This window comes from Lissotriton helveticus, chromosome 10 (genome assembly GCF_964261635.1).
Source record: "Lissotriton helveticus chromosome 10, aLisHel1.1, whole genome shotgun sequence".
In the NCBI taxonomy this organism is placed as follows: domain Eukaryota; kingdom Metazoa; phylum Chordata; class Amphibia; order Caudata; family Salamandridae; genus Lissotriton; species Lissotriton helveticus.
In genome coordinates this window covers 1,077,965,271-1,077,984,066 of record NC_136071.1, presented here as the reverse complement: position 1 = coordinate 1,077,984,066, position 18,796 = coordinate 1,077,965,271, and the positions used below count along the sequence as shown (strand labels likewise).

The following is an 18,796-nucleotide window of genomic DNA, read 5'->3' as shown; positions in this document are numbered from 1 at the left end:
CTTCACAAAAGGGCACAGTATGCAAATTCGTCTGAGTATTCACACAAAGGAGCAGTACATTTTGAATTACTATGCCACGCCCCCCTGCACAGGCACACATTAACCCCAGAACAGTGTTTCTTCTTTTTGCAATTGTTTTTATCTCATACTGGAGTGGTTCAACAGTGAGGACCAGTTATTCAGCGAGGTAAACTGCTTGAGATTTTTTCGTTGTGGCTGTTGGTAGAGAATGAAAGAAACTTCTGCATTGTGTGGCAGTCCGTATATAACCTGGTAGATCATTGACACTGGCATGGCTTGTTCTGTATGTCGTATTAGTTGTAATTTCAAACTGGCATGAATAGAAGAGGGCACTCTCGTGATATAGAAAATTGCATTTTACCCTTGCATAGTTGTAAGTATTGGTTTCTTCATAGAGCTAAAACATATGCCTGTCTAGGGAAGCAGTAAGTATAAAGCTTCCTTTTGATTACGGCACGCTGAACACCAAATAGCGCATAGGATACAGAGAAAATATAGGAATCCTTCCTCCATACGATTTCGTGTTTTTTTTTCTGAGACAGCTAGAATGCTGTACTCTAACAGCTCCAGTATTCCCCAAAGATTTGTGCATTGTTTAGGTTCCGGCACAAAAGCACCAACCCACCACGTTAGATATTCCTAGTGGAATGGAACCAGCGGGTCCCAGCTGGAGATAAGGATTTATTCTCCATTTTACTGTTTCTCCGGGACACGCACTTTTGCCCAAGATATCACCCATTAGCATTGGCAGGATGCCACATGTGCTATGGAATGACAAATTCGGAATGATGGTTATTTACAAAGCATCGTATTCACAAACAGATGCTTATCAGAATGGTAAGCATATCAGAAATGGTGATAGAGGTAACTTTTAAATGAATGCCGAGCAACCACACTCTGAAAGAGCTAGAAAACGTAGTCCAATTTTACCGAATTCTGGAGTAAATGGGGAAAAGGGCTGAAAGAGGCATTATGGATTTCAGCAGCATTGCTTACAATGTGCAATTTACACTGTCTCTTCGCTTAATAATTGCTCTTTACCCATGTACTCTGTTTGGTTTTTATATCTGTGCAGCTGTGGAATCTGCAAAAAGAACCATGATCAGCACTTACTTTTGCTGTGTGATACTTGTAAACTCTATTACCATCTTGGCTGTCTGGACCCTCCTCTCACAAGAATGCCCAAAAAAACAAAAAACAGCTACTGGTAAGAATCCAAGTTTTGTCTCCATTTCTGATAACGTTGGCATATATCCTCCATGAAATATCTAAATGTGCCCATATTTTCCCACTTATTTAGGATTGTGATTGAGATGTGCGTAACGTACGGGATACAAATTAGATATCTTCTCTATCCAACTTGCAATTTAGGTAAATCTGGGTGCCCACAGATATGACATGCTCAGAAAATCAAGTCACGTTATGAAGTGCATTTTCCTGCAGTCGTTCAGCGGTCCTATTATTCGTTTAAGCCATGAGTGCCCTGGTGAAGTCATTTACCTTATGTGATGACGTGTGTGTCATGGTGATTCAGAGGCAACCCTCTTGCCATTGTCCTGGTGTCTCGAAAAATCATCAAAGTATCACTTTACATAGGGTGGCAGACATACTTTCACACTAGCGGGGTACATGATTGCTGCAGTCTTCTTTAGGTAGCTACTGTTTTCGCATTTGTGCGAAATAGAGATACTGTTACTTCTCCTGGTTATTGTGGAAAAGTATGCTCCAACTATTGTTAAAGTCGGCATTTCTCATAGGAAGTGAAGCACTGAAGTTTTAACGCATTTTATTTGAAGGATTGTAACCTTTTGTGCTACCCAGAAAGAGGGTGTTGATCAAAGTGCCTCTGAGGCCAAACTGATGCTGGAGAAAGTCCCATGGTGCTTCTGCTATATCTCACTCTAGCTCTATCTCTTACAGGATCCTTTTCAGCACCAGCCTCCTCTCTAAACTCCAGGCAATCACTTGTATGCTCTTCCACCTATTCTGACTCTCTCCAGTATCTTCGCACTCACCCTGCTCTACTCTCTTACCACTGAATTGCAGCATTATTTTGGTACTTTGTGTAGCACCACCTGTGTGCATTTGTTGCTCACTCTTCTCTGTTGAACCCTAACGTTGAACCCTAAGGTTCTACTCGTTTAGTCATAAATAGTTTGCTATCTGATAGTCATTTATGCATCTTTTGTTTTACGTTTCAACGTGCTTCTCCAGGATTAAACAATTCTTATTTTCAGCCCTTTCATTTTGCGGAAACTGTTGTTGACAAACATTGATAAAGGTATGCTTTGCTGATGCTTGTTTACCCGGCAGTATTGGGGAGGGAGAGCAGGCAAGAGCATCTAAAAGAATTATTTGAAACAGAAAAAAAGCTATTCTTTAAGGTCCAGCCTACCGGAGAGTGTAAGCTGTCTGTTTTTGAAAGATCAATTCTGAACGTACATGGGTTTACAGGCCATTGTTTGCTTACCATTTGTTAGATTTATTGCCACTCATGTGCTTGCTTCTTATTCAATGGCTTGCCTTCCTCTTCCTGTGTTTGTCCCTTCCTTGAAGCGTAGCCTTTTTACCTTTTTGTAATCCTTTTGATTGGCTGACTTTTATTCTTCTACTGCTCACATGTATGGGTCTACTTTTCTCTTTTTAATTCAACACTCCATGGGACTGCTTGTGTTTTCTAGCTCTCTCGCCTGTGTGCTACTCCCTTCACAACCCTCCCCCGCCCCCCCTGTTCAGTGTTACTCCCCTTACCTTCCAGCTGGCCTGTAAAAGCTAAATAAATTTAAAAAATAATATTTGTACTAGGAATTTGTTTTATTTTCGTCATTCAGTACATTACATGAAAGCACAAGCTTTGGCAAACAAAGCCTTGTATGCCACTGGGAGAAGGGCCACCTGGTGTTCTTACTTAACAGCCATCTTAGGCAGAAGGTATAGTTAGCACGACACCTGTCCTGGAGGCCCATAAATCTCTTCCCTCGGTTATTACAGAGAACCAAATGCTAAATCATGTGCTAAGTAAATTAGGCCTTGGCTAGTAGTTTCCTTAGAACAATAACCCTTGCCATTTATAAAGAGTGAAAACATTGAATACAATGTTCTGTTTTGAGATACTGTAAGATATGGTTGCTTTTCCCTTCACTAATTTGAAATGTGTTTTCTACTACTTTTTTAGGTCTCGGAACTGCGAACAGATTGCGAAGCAATCTGTCGTTCCGAGACTCTATTGTAATCATTCTGGCTTTCAAGGAGTCAAGGGAGACAGACAAGTGAGGTGCACGCGCAACCTTGGATCAGGTCGCGCGCGCTTCCCGTCTCCCATGGCTCCTTGGAAGCAGACTCACACACATGCACACGCACGCGCACACACACACACACACACACATACATACATACAGACCTCCGCGCATACACAAACTCACACAGACATACAGAATCCCCCCCCGCCGCGCATACACACACACACATAAAGACCCCCGCCCTAGAAGGAGCCCCTAAGTCCACTGCTCCCCCTCTGTACCCGGGTCGTCGTCATTCAGTTCCAACACCTCGATCATCTCCTCGTCACCATGAAAGCCTCCGACCTGTGCCCCTGGCACAGCTCCCTCGGCGTCCTCCATGGGTACAAGTGCCCAGCCTGACACACACGGGTCTCTTCCACTCCCACGGCCAGATCTTACGGTGCAGCCTACCAAGGGGGGCGTCAGGCAGCAGCCGCCAATTGAAGCGAGGCGTAAACACCAGTGGGCCAATCACTTGTCTCATTCATTCTGCCGTCCCGCCCTCCCTGTGAGCCTGGGATACTTGCATGGACAACGAAACTTGAGAAAGCCGGGAAATGTAGTATTTTGGATCCAGACGCTTATTGTGGCATTAATCCTACTAACTGTTTTAGTTGCGTGATTACACTCTATGTGAAGCAGAAAGAGGATAGAACAGAAGCAACTGTATACATAGCCTAATTCGCTACCGTTTTGGAACATTCGAAGGGCGTTTTATTTAGCAAAATGTACCTTACATGACACGACGGTAGATATTTTAATTTATGGAACGGGCAAAAGTAAAAATAAATAACTCATCTAATGCTTGTTTTAATTGCATTTAGGTGTGCGTCAACTCAAATACTGACCTCCCTGGGCTGATGGCCGATGTAATTTTTGTCTGTTAGCACGTGACCAACCTTTAGTCTTTTGGGGGCTAATGGGGTCCAGAGAATAAGAAAGTGTCCATGAGTACACGCAATGTACGTTGGAAGGATATAAATGCATTTCAGCAGTATTAGTAACTTGTGCTCTGCAAAACCAATTCCCTTTGCTTCTTTGAGCATCGAAATGTAGCTTCTTGCACTGACTAACCATAGAGGCCCGTTGGAGTGAAATTTAAAAAATGCCGGTAACATTTTCCAAGTGCCTGAAATGTGGAATTTAGCATTAAGGAATTTGTGTTTTTGCCTCCGGTGGGAACAGATAAAGGTCTTACTGAGAAACATTTTCTTCGTCAACCAATCTCTTCCTCGGATTCTTTGTGAGATTTTGTGCGTAGTGTATGAACAAATTAAGGTGAAATGCTGGCAAACCATAGTTTGCACTTAATACATATTTTCTCATAAATGTGCATGTTTTCAAAATTCTACAAAACCTGCAAAAATAAAAGATGCGATTTCGCAAACTGCAAGCGGAGAGCAGCAGTTTAAACAATTACTATTCGAGGAGCTAAAATTGAAAGTATGTTTGGGACCACAGGGGGTCGTGTTCTGAAGGAAGGGACAGGGGCTTCCTGCACAGCCAGTGCCCTGCCACCCATCTAGGATTTTCAAGGGGTGCACCTCAGCTAGATTGAGGGGGGCAGAACAGAAGTTATACGCGCATACGTTTAAGGTTTGACCTGGAGACAGCTTTAGCTGCCAAGCCAGCCTTGTCTGTGTGTTTTAAAAAATATATATTTTAAAAACATTAACAATACATATATACAAACATTCATGCACATTGGGTCAGCCCTCTTCATTCTCTTGTCATTTCATCTGACATTCAAGTGTTGCTTCCGTTCACCGCAGCACACAGCATAGGGCTTCAACCCATGTCATCTACTGCCTGTCTTGCACTGAGTGATGACATTTTTCTCCTGATCACATGTCCACGACACATTGAAAAGAAATGCACTATTGGGACAGGATTTGGGCGCATGGGATTTGAGGGCTTCTTTTTTTTGTATATGCTTGCAATTTTTGTTTGTTTTTTGCATCTCACTTGTCTTCCATAAATAAAGTAAATAAATACATAAATGCAGTCTATGCTTGTCGAGGCAGAACTATTTGTTTTGCCCATGCTTGTTGTTCCAGTGTTGTATTTGTTCTTATATATGTTTATGGTGGGGTAGAATGTTTTTTTTCTACGTGTGAATGAATTACCATTGTATTGTATGGTTTATCCTAATGATACATATATCAGTTCCTTTGCTGTAACGTCGTTGTGTGTTTTAAAGCAGGGGGCCTTGGGGGTGCACAAAGGGAAGAGTTAGAGGCTTGGTTGGCTGTCGGAGTGGACCAGGGCGTTTCTTCCTACTGCCACTTTGTTTATGATTCGTATAATGCACACCTCGGCAGCAGGTGCCTTGACCCGCTGAGCTGCTTGCTAAACTTTCCATCGCTCCCTGCGAACAATGGCGCTTTGTCCTGCTTCCAAATTCCTACAGTGCGCCCTAATGGGTTTCCACTGATAGATATAATATACGCCTGCACGTCCCCAGGAGCTCCGGGCCAGGTGCACGCCCACAGCGTGCGTGCAGGGTTTGCACGTTTGCCCCCTCGGACAGACTGCTGTCCAGGGTTCAAGCGCGTAGATGAAAGCACGCCCGTGTAATGCCAGCAATTTACCCCGGAGCAAAGCACAGGCCGCGTCTGAAAGTCACATAACTGGCATAATAAATAACGGGCAGCGGCTCTCAGGCCGGGGTGGGCCGCCGTTCTCGGGTTTGTTTTCATACTCTGCCCCTGCCAGGAATAACCAAAGGCCGTGGAGGGGGTCAGGGCAGGTGAGGCCTGCCCTGCGGTGTGTACCGCCTCAGCCAACTGGCGTCACGCGTGACGTCATTGGGCAAAATGGAATGCAGCTTCCAGGTCCTTCTAGATATCAATATATGAACCTAATAAGGTAAAATATTCACCCGGACAAACCTCACCTTGTGTCTCAACATGGGAGAGGGTGTGGCGTAACAGCTAGGGCGGACGACTTTGCAGCTGGTGAACCGGGTTCGAATCCGGCAGAGGCTCAAACATCCTGTGTGGCTGAGCAAGTCACTACATCTCCCCATGCCCAAAAAAATGAAGGTGAACTTCTGTAATGCTGTGTAAAGTGCTCTGATACCTTTTGAGTGAGCGCGGCGCCCGTTTTAGGGACACCTCGCTCAGTTTACATTGAATTTTTTTGAACTTTTAGGGTGAGCGCGGTGCCCCTTCAGGGACACGCACTCTTGTTTGTTTATTTTTTTTTAACTTTAACACTGAGCGTGGCGCTGCTTCAAGGTCACTGTGCGCGGCGCCCGCTTCAAGGACACCGCGATCAGTGTTAAAGTTTTAAAAAAAGAAACCAAGTGCGTTTTCCTTGAAGCGGCGCCACGCTCAGTTTTAAACGTAAAGAAACATTTGCAATGCAATAGGTCTCGCATTTTTATTTCCAGGTTTGTACGTCTAATTTCCACTGTATTTTGAGGTCTGGGTCTAAATATGCGTTGGTCTTTTGATCATATGGGGCCTAAGCTAATGATTTTACTTTGAGATGGATTTCCTTCCCATCTCTCTTGGGAGAGCTTTTAGATCTTGGTCTTCTGCTGCAGGTTAATAGCTGCTCTTAGTATGTTTGTGACTTCTACTCAAAGACATATATTTTTTTCACACTTGGCCATAGATTCTTACAGAGTGCATGGTACTGTATGGTCTGCCCCCAACCCCTGCCATCCGTTTTTTTTCACGCATTCCCTGCTGACCATTTACACCCCACCACCCCCTGCAGTCTGCTCCTCTTCCTATCAGCGAACCATTATAATGAACATATTTTTAAATCAATCCAGGTAATTCCTTGGAAGGTTAACTTAGCACCACCCCTTGGACGGGTTGAGTGGTGATGTACGCGTTGTGGGTTGAGTGGTGATGTAGGCGTTGCGGGTTGAGTGGTGATGTAGGCGTTGCGGGTTGAGTGGTGATGTAGGCGTTGCGGGTTGAGTGGTGATGTAGGCGTTGCGGGTTGAGTGGTGATGTAGGCGTTGCGGGTTGAGTAGTGATGTAGGCGTTGCGGGTTGAGTGGTGCTGTATCCGGTGGGGATTGAGTGGTGCTGTAGTCGTTGCGGGTTGAGTGGTGATGTAGGCGTTGCGGGTTGAGCGGTGCAGTAGGCGTTGCGGGTTGAGCGGTGCAGTACGCGGTGCGGATTGAGTGGTGATATAGGCCATACGGGTTTGAGTGGTGATGTAGGCGTTGCGGGTTGAGTGGTGCTGTAGGCGTTGCGGGTTGAGTGGTGATGTAGGCGTTGCGGGTTGAGTGGTGCTGTACGCGGTGGTGATTGAGTGGTGCTGTACATGGTGGGGATTGAGTGGTGCTCTACGCGTTGGGGATTGAGTGGTGCTGTACGCGGTGGGGATTGAGTGGTGATGTAGGCATTGAGCGGTGCTGTAGGCGTTGGGAGTTGAGCGGTGCTGTAGGCGTTTGGGGATTGAGTGGTGATGTAGGCATTGGGGGTTGAGTGGTGCTGTAGGAGGTGCATGTTTTCAGCAGGCACACTCTTCCAGCCGTCAGTGCACACTTTCACCAGGCACAAACACCACCAGACGTCAGTGCACACTTTCACCAGGCACACACACCACCAGCCATCAGTGCACACTTTCACCAGGCACACACACCACCAGCCGTCAGTGAACGCTTTTACCAGGCACACACACCACCAGCCGTCAGTGCACGCTTCCACCAGGCACACACACCACCAGCCAGCAGTGCACAGTTCCACCAGGAACACACCCCACCAGCCATCAGTGCACAATTTCTACAGGCACACACACCAACAGCCATCAGTGCACACATAATTTGTTAACGCATCCACAATTAACTATTGTAAGAATCGCAGTATGGCGCACTTTACTTTTAAACATATTCATCTAAAGCGCAGCATGCCACAATTGCTACAAAAATAAATACACATTTTTTTGACCTACAATTTATAGACTTTAGTTGCAGTTGGTATTGCAATATTTAGCAATGCCAATAGCTCAAACTTAATTAACCCGAGACCTATTGCATTGTAAATGCTTGTTTAAACAATACTTTACAGATAAAATCAAAGCCAACAGACACTCATTATAAAGGCAAGAGCTTTTGGCTTTGCCAGTGCTTCTTTACTGAATTATTATTTTTAAATGCCTTTTTCTGTGCTTGCTTCGCCATGCTGGTGGGCCACTTGCCGGCTGCTTTAGTTCTTAAATATTCCTTCCTTCACACTAGTAGAGACTGAAGGACGCACACAACAGCCAATAGAACAAGCAATTCTAGTGCAATAGATCATGCATTACTGAAAGTTTGTGCAATTGGCGTTGCATTATTATTTGCAATGACAATAGGTCAAACTTTCAGTAATGCCAAATTCATTACATTATAAATGCTTGTTTAATCTTGATCTTACCTCTGGGATCCCATAACTTTCTTCAGCAGGCCAGTGGCATATAGAAAAGGGCCTAAATGTTCCTCCTCCAGATATTGACATGGATGGACGCTGCATTTGCGTGTGATGGGATGAGGGGAGGGTGTGCCACCAAGGAGTCAAGAGATGGCCACAGCTGGCCAACCAAAAGAATCGATTGATGATGTCCGCTGGGAGGGAACCAAGCACTGAAAGGCAGGACAGATGCACAATATTAACCAACCAGAGAAAAGGAGTTTTAAAAAGCGGCCCAGCTAACCAAACAGTAGCGGTGGGTGTGCCTAACGTTCCCGATTGCCAATATGCCGAATACAGTTTGCCTTGCAGAGCAGCGCATGCGCTGCTCAGGCTCGACCTAAAAACAGTGAGACTAAAGCACTCCTAAGATATGTTTGACAGTATCTCAAGGCAATTGCTGTGAGCAAAGAAATCAAGTAACTATAGGAATGTTACCCACAGGTGCTTGAAATAAGCATAACATACAATATGTTGCCATGAATGGCACAAACATCTTCGTCTTCAAACCTAATGGAAAAATAATAAGGATTCTAGCACTGTAATTAAAAACATTAAAAGGATACTATGCAGGTACATTGGAATCCTCTAGTCGATGGAAGCTTAAGTTAAAAAAAAAATTAACAAGACCATTGTTTTGATTTTTATTAGCGCACAAGAATGAATTCATCGTCTAATAGAAATTATTAAAATACAGCTCTCGTTTTATCCTTGGTGAGCATCAAAGCAAGCAGTTTTTTGTAACTTATTCTTATGTTCTTATTCAGACACACTTTTGTTTTCTATCAGTACTCCCTGTATAAAATTGTTGCCACTTACCCCTCCCCCAAGTGATGTGTACTTTAACCTCCTGAATGAAAATTTGCCTAGCCTTTGTGCTGGTAAGCTTCAATTCTATTAAGGACTGGGAGGCGAGGATTATGCCTTCTTGCTTCGCTTTTATTTTTTACAGCAGCAATACCAAACATCAACAAAACTACATTTCCCATGAACACTTGGGAAAAATAAAAGTCTTATCGTGAGTCCTTTGTCTGTGTCCGCACTCTGGCCAGCTCCCATAGTGCACCCCTGCTGTTTCCTCTTCCTCTTTCTTCGCGCGAAGCAAATGTTGGTCAGTTTTCACGCATCCTGTTTGGGACCGTCATTTCCTGAAAATGAGTCAGAGTCAGAGGCAGAACCCCAATCAACTGAACATGTCGCATGGAGAGATAACAGTACAATACATCAACACTCGTAACTAAGCTGAAAAAGCACATGAATGGATTAGTTACAGGTCCACTTCTTCGAAGTCATTGGGAGGGATAATGCTCGCCTCCGAGTCCTTAATAGAATTGAAACTTACCAGCACGATGGCTAGGCAAATTTTCATTCAATGGCAGGACCGGAGTCTTCGGATTATGCCAGTTCAAAGCTTGTCGACAACTAGCCTTGCCACCTCCAACACCGGTTTCAAATAAAACCTCTTAAAGGTGGAATCTGAGGACCAATCAGCCGCCCGCATCAGACCCTCTAACCGTGCACCTAGGGCAAAAGCTTTAGAGGCCATCACCCGTCTCACTGAATGAGCACCAAATTGCTATCAATCCCCGCCTCCTGCATTATCCAACGCACCCACCTGGCAATTGTGGGGGATGAAACTGCGTTGCACGGTTTGCGCAATGCAATGAGAAGTTGTCTTTTGCCCGGAGGGCTGGAATCATCTGTCATTTCTTCATAAGCATGGAGGCTCTGCACTACACACAGTTTAGGGGAGTCTGGAAAAGCTGGATACGAAATAAGCCTTGTGTTGGACTTAGTCCGTCTACTTACTGTGAAAGACACTCCATCCGGTAAAAATACTCTGGCAGAAATGTCTAGGGCCCGTACATCCGAAACCCGCCTGCAGGACACCAGGCACAACAGCATTGTTAATTTGGCTGTTACTTCCTTGCGGGAAAGAAACCTATTCGGTGCCAGGAAAAAAAAAGTTCAAAGATCTGTTCACGTCCCAGAGGACCGAGTAACGTGGCTCCGGGGGCAGCGAGAGGCAAATCCCTCTCAGGAGCCACACACCAAAGGATGTTCACCCACTGGGGAACCCTGCACCACCATATGACCAGCCCAGATCGCCGAACATAAAGTGTCGATTGACCGATAGGCCAGACCCTCCTCAGCCAAACTTGCCAAGAAATTAAGGATGTGGACTATATCTGCCCTCACGGGATCAAAGCCCTGTCGCACACACCAACAACACCATCTATGCCAGGCTGACCTGTATCTCTTCGTCGTGCTATCTGCCCATGCCTTGGAGAGCAGGTCCCCAGCCTTTCCCGAAAGGCCTGGGAGCGACCATCGACGCTGGAGATCCTCCAGGCCATCAGCCTCAGAGATCTCTCCTGGACTAACCGGTGGGGAACCAGGTCGGGATTGAGAAGAATGTGAGGAGAGTTGGGGAGTTGGATTGGAAGACCCCAAGAAAGTTCCAGTAGAACCGGAAACCAAACTTGAGACCTCCACCAAGGTGTGATCAACACTACCCCCGCCAACTGGCGCCGCAGCAGCGCCAACACTTGCGTTATCATGGAAAACGGGGGAAACGCATACCCCTGCTCCCCCGACCAATCCTGGAGAAAAGCATCTGTCGCTTCCGCCAGAGGGTCCGGGCACCAACTGAAGAAGCTCGGAAGTTGATGGTCCAGGTGCGACGCAAACAGATCCACTGAGAAGGGACCCTTTTTCTCCAACAGTAGGGAGAAAATCTGAGGATCCAGCTTCCACACACTGGCATCCAGAAGGTGACGGGAGTGCCAATCGGCCACCTCGTTTTCCTGCCCCGGCAGGGACTCTGCTGTGACCGATACCTGGTGGTCCCGGGAAAGTGCCAAAAATCCCTGGCTAGGTCCGCCAGCATCTTGGATCTGGTACCCCCCAGGTGGTTGATAAATCGGACCGCCGAGACATTGTCCGTCCTGAGGAGGACACACGACTGCACCCTGTCCTTCGTCCAGCATTGAACAGCAAAAGACCCCGCTAGTAACTCCAAGCAGTTGGTGTGTAATGATTGCTCGTGAGGACCACGCGCCACCTGTGGAAAATTCTCCGCCCTGGCCCCCCAGCCGGAGCGACTGGCATCCGACTCGATAACTATGTCCGGGGCTAAACCGAATATCGCACGGCCATTCCAAACCTCCATGTGCGTGAGCCACCATTGCATTTCGTCCCTCACTTCCTGCGACAACGGAATCAGCTGAGAGTACGTTAGGCCCTGTCTGAGGTGGTATGCCTTCAGGCGCTGCATGGCTCGGTAATGTAACGGCCCCGGAAATATGGCCTGAATTGAAGACGAAAGGAGGTCAACCAACCGCGCCAACTGACTGAGAGATATCTGAGGCTTCTCCAGAGTCTGGCGCAGTTCGTGCCTGATCTTTGCCTTTTTCTTGGCGGGAAGTCTCAGAGTGGAAGACACTGAGTCTATGTTGAACTCCAAAAAGGTTGCACATTGGACGGGAACCAAGAGGGACTTCCTTTCGTTGATAACGAATCCCAACCCCTGAAGGAGGTTGACTGCAGTTTGCAACTGGGACGACAGCCGCTTGGGGCACTGGTCCAAAAAAAGCATATCGTCCACATAAACAATCATCCTCACACCCCGCGCCCGCAGGAACTCCACTACTGGTCGAAGGACCATCGTGAAGCACCACGGAGCGGAGGAGAGTCCAAAAGGGAGTGTGGTGAATTCGTAAACCTGACTGTCCCACCTGAACTGTACAAAACGCCGATGGGGTGGAAAAATAGGCACCGTCAGGTACGCATCCTTCAGGTCGAGTTTGACCATCCAATCGGATGGGCGCAACACATCCCGCAGGAGGTGTATGCCCTCCATTTTGAAATGGCGGTATATCAGCCATTCGTTGAACTCTTTCAAATTGATGACTGGTCGCCGGCCATCGTCGACCTTGTCGACCAAAGAGAGATTGCTGAGAAAACCCCCTGGATGCTCGCGCGCGCAACAAATTGCCCCTGTTTGGAGGAGGGCTAATACCTCTTTGCGCACCAATTCTGCATCTCGCTGCGAGAAAGTAATGGGGCGGGGACGATACGATTGACATGGACGGCCATGAAACTCCAACTGGAAGCCCTGGACCGTCTGCAGCGCCCAAGCATCGCTTGTGAGGGAAACCCAAGCCAGGAAGAACTGCGCCTACCCGCAAGCTTGCAGAGGTCAGTACACTCATCTCTTCCAGCACCCTGCTGCTGGCCTCTTTGGCCTCCTCGGCCACGGAACCTTTGTCCTCTTGTTGGGTAGAAATGATTGAAGCGGGCGTTCTACTGGAATTGCCCGCGGCCGGACCCTTGCCCCCGATCGGAGCTGTTGCCATGGCCGAACGAGCGGCCCCTGCCACGTCCGGTCCTCTCCTAAACCCATGGGGCAAAGACCTTCTTGATGTTGGACTGTGCCCTGTCCAGGGAAGTAAAGGTTGCCACAAACTCGCCTAACTCCTTGACGAAGGGCTCCCCGAACAGGCCCCCTTACGCCACAGCACCGGCCTCTGAAGCAGGCCCGGACTGGCCATAGCGGGCACCGGGCAATCCCCCGGTGCGCGATACGGGTGGGGGCCGGTTTTGGGCCCCTGGGGGCCGTTTTTGTTACAGGGCTGTTTTTGCATTCTAGCTGCAAAATCGTCCCTGTACCAAAATCGGCTGAAAACCGGCCCCGGCAAAGAGCTCGGCGGCACCTCCAACCCCCCCTCCCCCGGTGGGGAGGGGGGGGCGGTCGAGCACTATGCCAGGGCTGGTTGTGGTTCCCAGTCCGGCCCTGCTCTGAAGAGGCGAGGTCACCCAACTTGGGGTCGATTTTAATAAGGAGTGACCTCCGTCTCTCCGAGGAACACAATCGCCCGCTGCGCCCAGTTAGAGAGAACCTCCGGGGAGATCAGGTCCCCCAACACGTTGGCCTCCTCGCACATGTCCAATATTTTGGTCATAGGGCCTACCGCATCCAGAAACGTATCTTGGCAGTTACGCCATGAACGGTCGATATCCTTCCCAGGGTCCCTAACAAAAAATGTCGCCATCTTCTGGTCTATGTCAGGAGTCACTGCCACCTTCCCTTCTAAGGTGGGGCGCGGGCATTCCGCCCTGAGGCGGCTGCGAGCGTCTTTATCTACGGGCTTACGCAGACGACTCGCCACATAATGGGTTACTTTGTTCCCGGGTACCCAATCTGAAGACTGAGGGTGGACAATATCGTCCGGGTCCAACATATCAATTAGCCCTGCCGAGGCAGGGGTCTGGCTAGGGAGCCAGGACCTAGAGGAACACGCTTCCTCATCCGTGTCTGGGTAGTCCCCATCGTCCGGTGGGTCAGGGGAAGCGGTCTGTGGGGTAGGCGGAAGATTTTCAACCTGGGGCAATGGGGCATGCTGGGGAACTTCCAGCTCTAAAAATGCACTTTTAATACGCTCAAACGCGTCAATGTCTACCCCCTCAGTGCAGGGTTTCTTGCTACGAGGGGAAGAGGGAGAGGGGGCAGAGGTGGGGGCCTGAGTGGGAATAAGGGCCGCCAACTTTGCGTAAGCCTCATCCAACCGTGCTGAAAGGCGCTGCTCAAGGGGAACCATGGCCTGATCTACGGCCTTGTAAATAGTCGTCCACCGCTTGATGGAAATCATAATCCCTGGGGACGTAGTTAAGAGGGTCCTCCACTGGGTACTGGCCCTCCTCTCCCTGCATCATGAGGTAAATTAGGCTCCACAGGTACACAAGAGCTGCAGGCAGCAGAAATTAAGGGAGCCCTCAAAGGCAGCAATTAAGAGCTGGGAGGGGGCCCAGACGAATATGGGTGGCACACAATACAAGGGCCAAGCCCTGGGGACACGCCAGCCTTCACAATCACAGGGCAATCACCCGGGACAGTGTCCAACAGCCCCACCAGAAAATAGTGCAAACATACGACCCCACGGGTGTCTAATCAAGATGAATACTGACCCACCAGGGCGTTTCCACAGATAAAAAACTGGTAAATCTGTCCCCTCAAGGTGTCACACCGGGTGGCAGGAGGCAGAACAGGCTCTCTGAGGGCAGCGCTCTGAAAACGCTGTGAGAGATGCCCCACACATGTGCTGACCACAGAGGAGCGTCTGCCCCCTAGCGGTGGGAGGACCACACCGCATTGCTCACTGGGGCTAAAATCGCGTTAGGCACTCAAGAAGCGTCCCGCGATTAAGAGAGGATATGAAAATAAAGGCACACACAAGCACTTTGCCCAAAAGTAGTAAATATGCTGACAACACCCCCCCAAACCCAGGAGAGAAGCCAAAAACGACGTATCTTGCTGCTGAGCAGCGAAGAAAGAGGAAGAGGAAACAGCAGGGGTGCACTATGGGAGCTGGTCAGGGTGCGGACACAGACACAGGACTCCCAAAAAGACTTTTCTTTTTCCCAAGTGTTCATTGGATATGTAGTTATGTTGATGTTTGGTGTTGCTGCTGTAAAAAATAAAAGCGAAGGAAGAAGGCATAATCCGAAGCCTTCGGTCCTGCCATAGAATCGCAACACTGGCTGCCAACTTTCCTGATATCTTTGATTCCGGGCCTTGATGAAGGCACTGAGCCTTGAGGTGCCTTTCCATTTTGTGCATCCTCTTTCAGGCTCTCGCCCCACCACCCCATCTTCCCAACAATCACTCTCAATGTCTACCAACGCGACTTTGGAATGATCTCTCTACACGTGAATAGTGGTGGGGTATCCACGCTCTGAATGTGATCCGGGCTTTACATCCCAGGAGCACGCTGGGCATCCTTGGCAACTAAACTGGTCTGTTTTCCCAAACTCAGGTCAACAGATCATTGTGGCGGCCTCCATCTCTAACAGTTTTTTGAACCTTTAGCACAGGGTTGAGTATTTGTGAGTTCTAAAATCAAGCTTGGTGGGTGGGCCCAGGGAGATGGCATATATCGGCAGCGAGGAGGAGATGTTATGATATACGTCCACTCAGGTGGCTATCTTTCCTCCTCACTACTGATTTTATCTGAAAGAAACAGGTTAGTATTAGATTCCTTACCTCAGAATATCCCCAGGCGTCAGACTGGATCCGGAAACGTATGCGTAGCAGTACCCATGCGCGTCGGTAGGCGTCGTCTGCGGCTCCGTCGACGGCGGCGTTGGCGCCGGGATGACGTCGCCGGAGTACTTAGACGCCACCCTTGCGCGCTGACGTCAGTACTTTTTTTCCGCACCAGCAAGCGCCGATCGAGAATAAGTGGTACCCTTAGTCATTTTCTGACTAAACATTTTCGATAATTTTTGATCTTTCTTCGAAGTCGAACGACTCCGTCGCTGGTGTCTACATTGCCTGGGGCCAGACCACGATGACAAGTCGTGCCCCGACTGCCGGGCCTTGATGTCGAAGGCTAGGCGGGAGCGGTCCCGCAAGCGCCTCGAGCTCCGGCAGTCGGCCCCGCGCCGTTTGAGGTCCCGGTCCGTAAGGAGGTCGAGGGACCGGTCGCGGGGCCAGAGTCATCACGGCTCGGAGACTTGACACCACTCCTCAAGCTCAAAGTCCTCGGGTAAGAGGCACAAGAAGTCGAAGAAGCGACATCGCTCTTCCGACTCCCCCAGGCGCTCGCACGACGCGGCCGGGGGTTTGGGCGACACCGCCCACGCGACTCAGCCGGAGTCGCAGGCGTCGCGGCCTGCTCCATACCCGCCGGTCCCTGGGCAGAACGAGACGCCGGAGGAGATCGACGCCTTCCTCACGGCCATAAGGTTGCTCACTCCTCCGTCGGGTTCCGCGGCGCCTTCGGGCCAAGCGGTCCCGACTGGGAGCCCAAGCGGGCCGGGTACTTAGCGCCGTCGGGTGCTTCGGCCCCGGCGCCGCAGGGCCCCGCTGGATCCGGTTCCGATCCGGGTTGTCGCCGGTCGACCTCGCCGGCCCCTAGGGTGTCGCCCCCGGCGCCGTCCACGGACGACGACGTCCCCGATTCCCCCCCCTCGACCCGGTTCTGACGCCGCATTCGACGTCGAGAGAAGACTTTTTCTTCTATGATCCGGCCCCATCATTTTACCCTGAGCGGGTGGCGAGGCGGATTGGGAGGGGTCTGAGGACCCTCTGGCACGTGAGTGCCAGCCTTCTCAGGACTGGGCAGGTGAGCTAGGGGATGCCAGTGGTTTGGACACTTCGCCAGACACTGGTTTTGTCTCCCCTCCTACCGTGGCTTCGGAGGAGGGGGCTGCCTATAGTGTGGTGTTGACACGGGCGGCCAAGGACTTATCCCTTGAACTCCCCGTTGCGGCCGTGAGTACTAACCTCCTCACTGAGGTCCTTAAACCGCAAGCAACCTCTTCTGAGCCTCTGTTGCCGTTTAATGAGGCCTTGTCTGACGTTTTTTTGGGCACTTGGTCCAGGCCCGCTACAGGTCCCCCTGTAGATAGGAACGTGGCCAGATGCCATCGGCCGGCTCCGGGCGACCCTTGCTTCCTGTCCACCCCCACCACTCCCGAGAGCCTGGTCATACAGGCCTCTAACTCCCAGACGCATTCCCGACGGCTCCCCCCGATCGGGAATCCAAGAGGTACGAACAGTATGGTAAAAAGATGTTCTCCTCACTGAGTTTGGGGTTGCGGTCAGTTAACACCGCGTGCCCCTGGGCCGCTATACCCACTCTCTGTGGGACACGGTCGCGGACATGCTGCCACAATGTCCGGAGGAGGCCCGGACTAAACTCGCCCAAGCCCTTGCGGAGGGTCGAGATGCGGCACGGTATTCCATCCGGTGTGGGCTGGATACAACGGACTCGCTGTGCAGAGCGATGGCAACGACAGTGGCGATTCGTCGCCACGCGTGGCTGAGGTCCGCCAACTTTTCAGCTGATTTCCAGAACACCCTTATGGACATGCCGTTTGATGGCCGTCGCCTCTTTGGCGACAAGGCAGACAGTGCGCTTGAGCGCTTTAAGGACTCCAGGGCTACGGCCAAGTCCTTGGGCCTGTCGGCCCCGCGCCAGCAAACTGCTGCCTTTCACCCCATTCGTGGCCAAGGAAGGGGCTCCCCACACGTCCTGCCAGCCATGGGCCGCAGACTAACATCCAGCGCGGTGGCGGACTTGGTAACCGCCGTGGCGGTGCCCGGAGACAACAGCGAGGCCAGTCCACATCCACCCCCGCAGCATCCGCCTCAAAGCCCTCCTAGTCCGAGCTTTCAGGCCCACGTGACGCCAGTGGGGGGCAGGGTTCCCCATTACCTCCTCCACTGGCGCGACATCACATTGGACAGGTGGGTGCTGCAAATCGTCCGAAGGGGCTACTCCCTCCCCTTCGAGGCGACCCCTCCAGCCATGCCACCGAAGTACCACCGCGTGTCGGGGGATCACTTGAATCTTCTGCGTGAGGAAGTTACGGCCCTCTTGGCCAAGGGGGCCATAGAGCGCGTTCCTGGGCCAGAAGAAGGGTGTGGTTGTTACTCCTACTACTTTCTGGTTCCCAAGAAGGGCAAAGGGGGCCTAGCCCCTATCATGGACCTGCTGAACGTCAACGGCTTCCTCGGGAAGGAGAAGTTCAAGATGCGGACACTGGCTCAGGTCTTAGCTGCCTTGGACCCGGGAGACTGGATGGTAGCGTTGGACTTGCAGGACGCTTATTTTCACATCCCCGTCCTGCCGGCCCACTGGCGCTCCTGTGGTTCACGGTAGGTCACGAGCACTTTCAGTTTACCGTGCTCCCCTTCGGCCTTACCAGCACCACACGGGTGTTCACAAAAGTGATGGCGGTGGTCGCAGCTCGTCTGCGCAGGTTAGGGGTTGCAGTCTTCCCCTACCTCGACGACTGGTTGTTGAAGGCGGGCTCGCCCCAGACAGTCGTCATCCACCTCCAGACTACGGCCGACCTCCTGCACCTGCTGGGGTTCTCCATCAATGTGCTGAAGTCACACCTATCTCCTTCTCAGAAGCTCCTCTTCGGTTCTAGACTCGGCGCAGTTTCGGGTTTATCATCCCGAACAGCGGGTTCGGGATATTCAGGCTCCGATTCCGATCTTTCAGCTGTTATCCCGAGTTTCGGTCAGGTTGACGCTGCGGCTTCTGGGGCTGATGGCCTACTGCATCCT

The 18,796-nt window shown here is 50.2% G+C and overlaps 1 protein-coding gene across 13 annotated transcripts in view; it reads left to right on the top strand.

Moving 5' to 3' along the window:
* PHF14 (PHD finger protein 14) overlaps positions 1-18,796 on the top strand; it is a 1,314,486-nt gene that overhangs the window by 426,010 nt on the left and 869,680 nt on the right. For 10 of the 13 annotated variants that reach the window (XM_078663786.1, XM_078663795.1, XM_078663788.1 and 7 more), the window contains exon 13: positions 1,097-1,228. The exons of the other annotated variants lie outside the window; for them this stretch is intronic. In XM_078663786.1, coding sequence (XP_078519912.1) covers positions 1,097-1,228 — 132 coding nt within the window. The remainder of the gene's footprint in view (positions 1-1,096; positions 1,229-18,796) is intronic. 13 annotated transcript variants of the gene reach the window in all.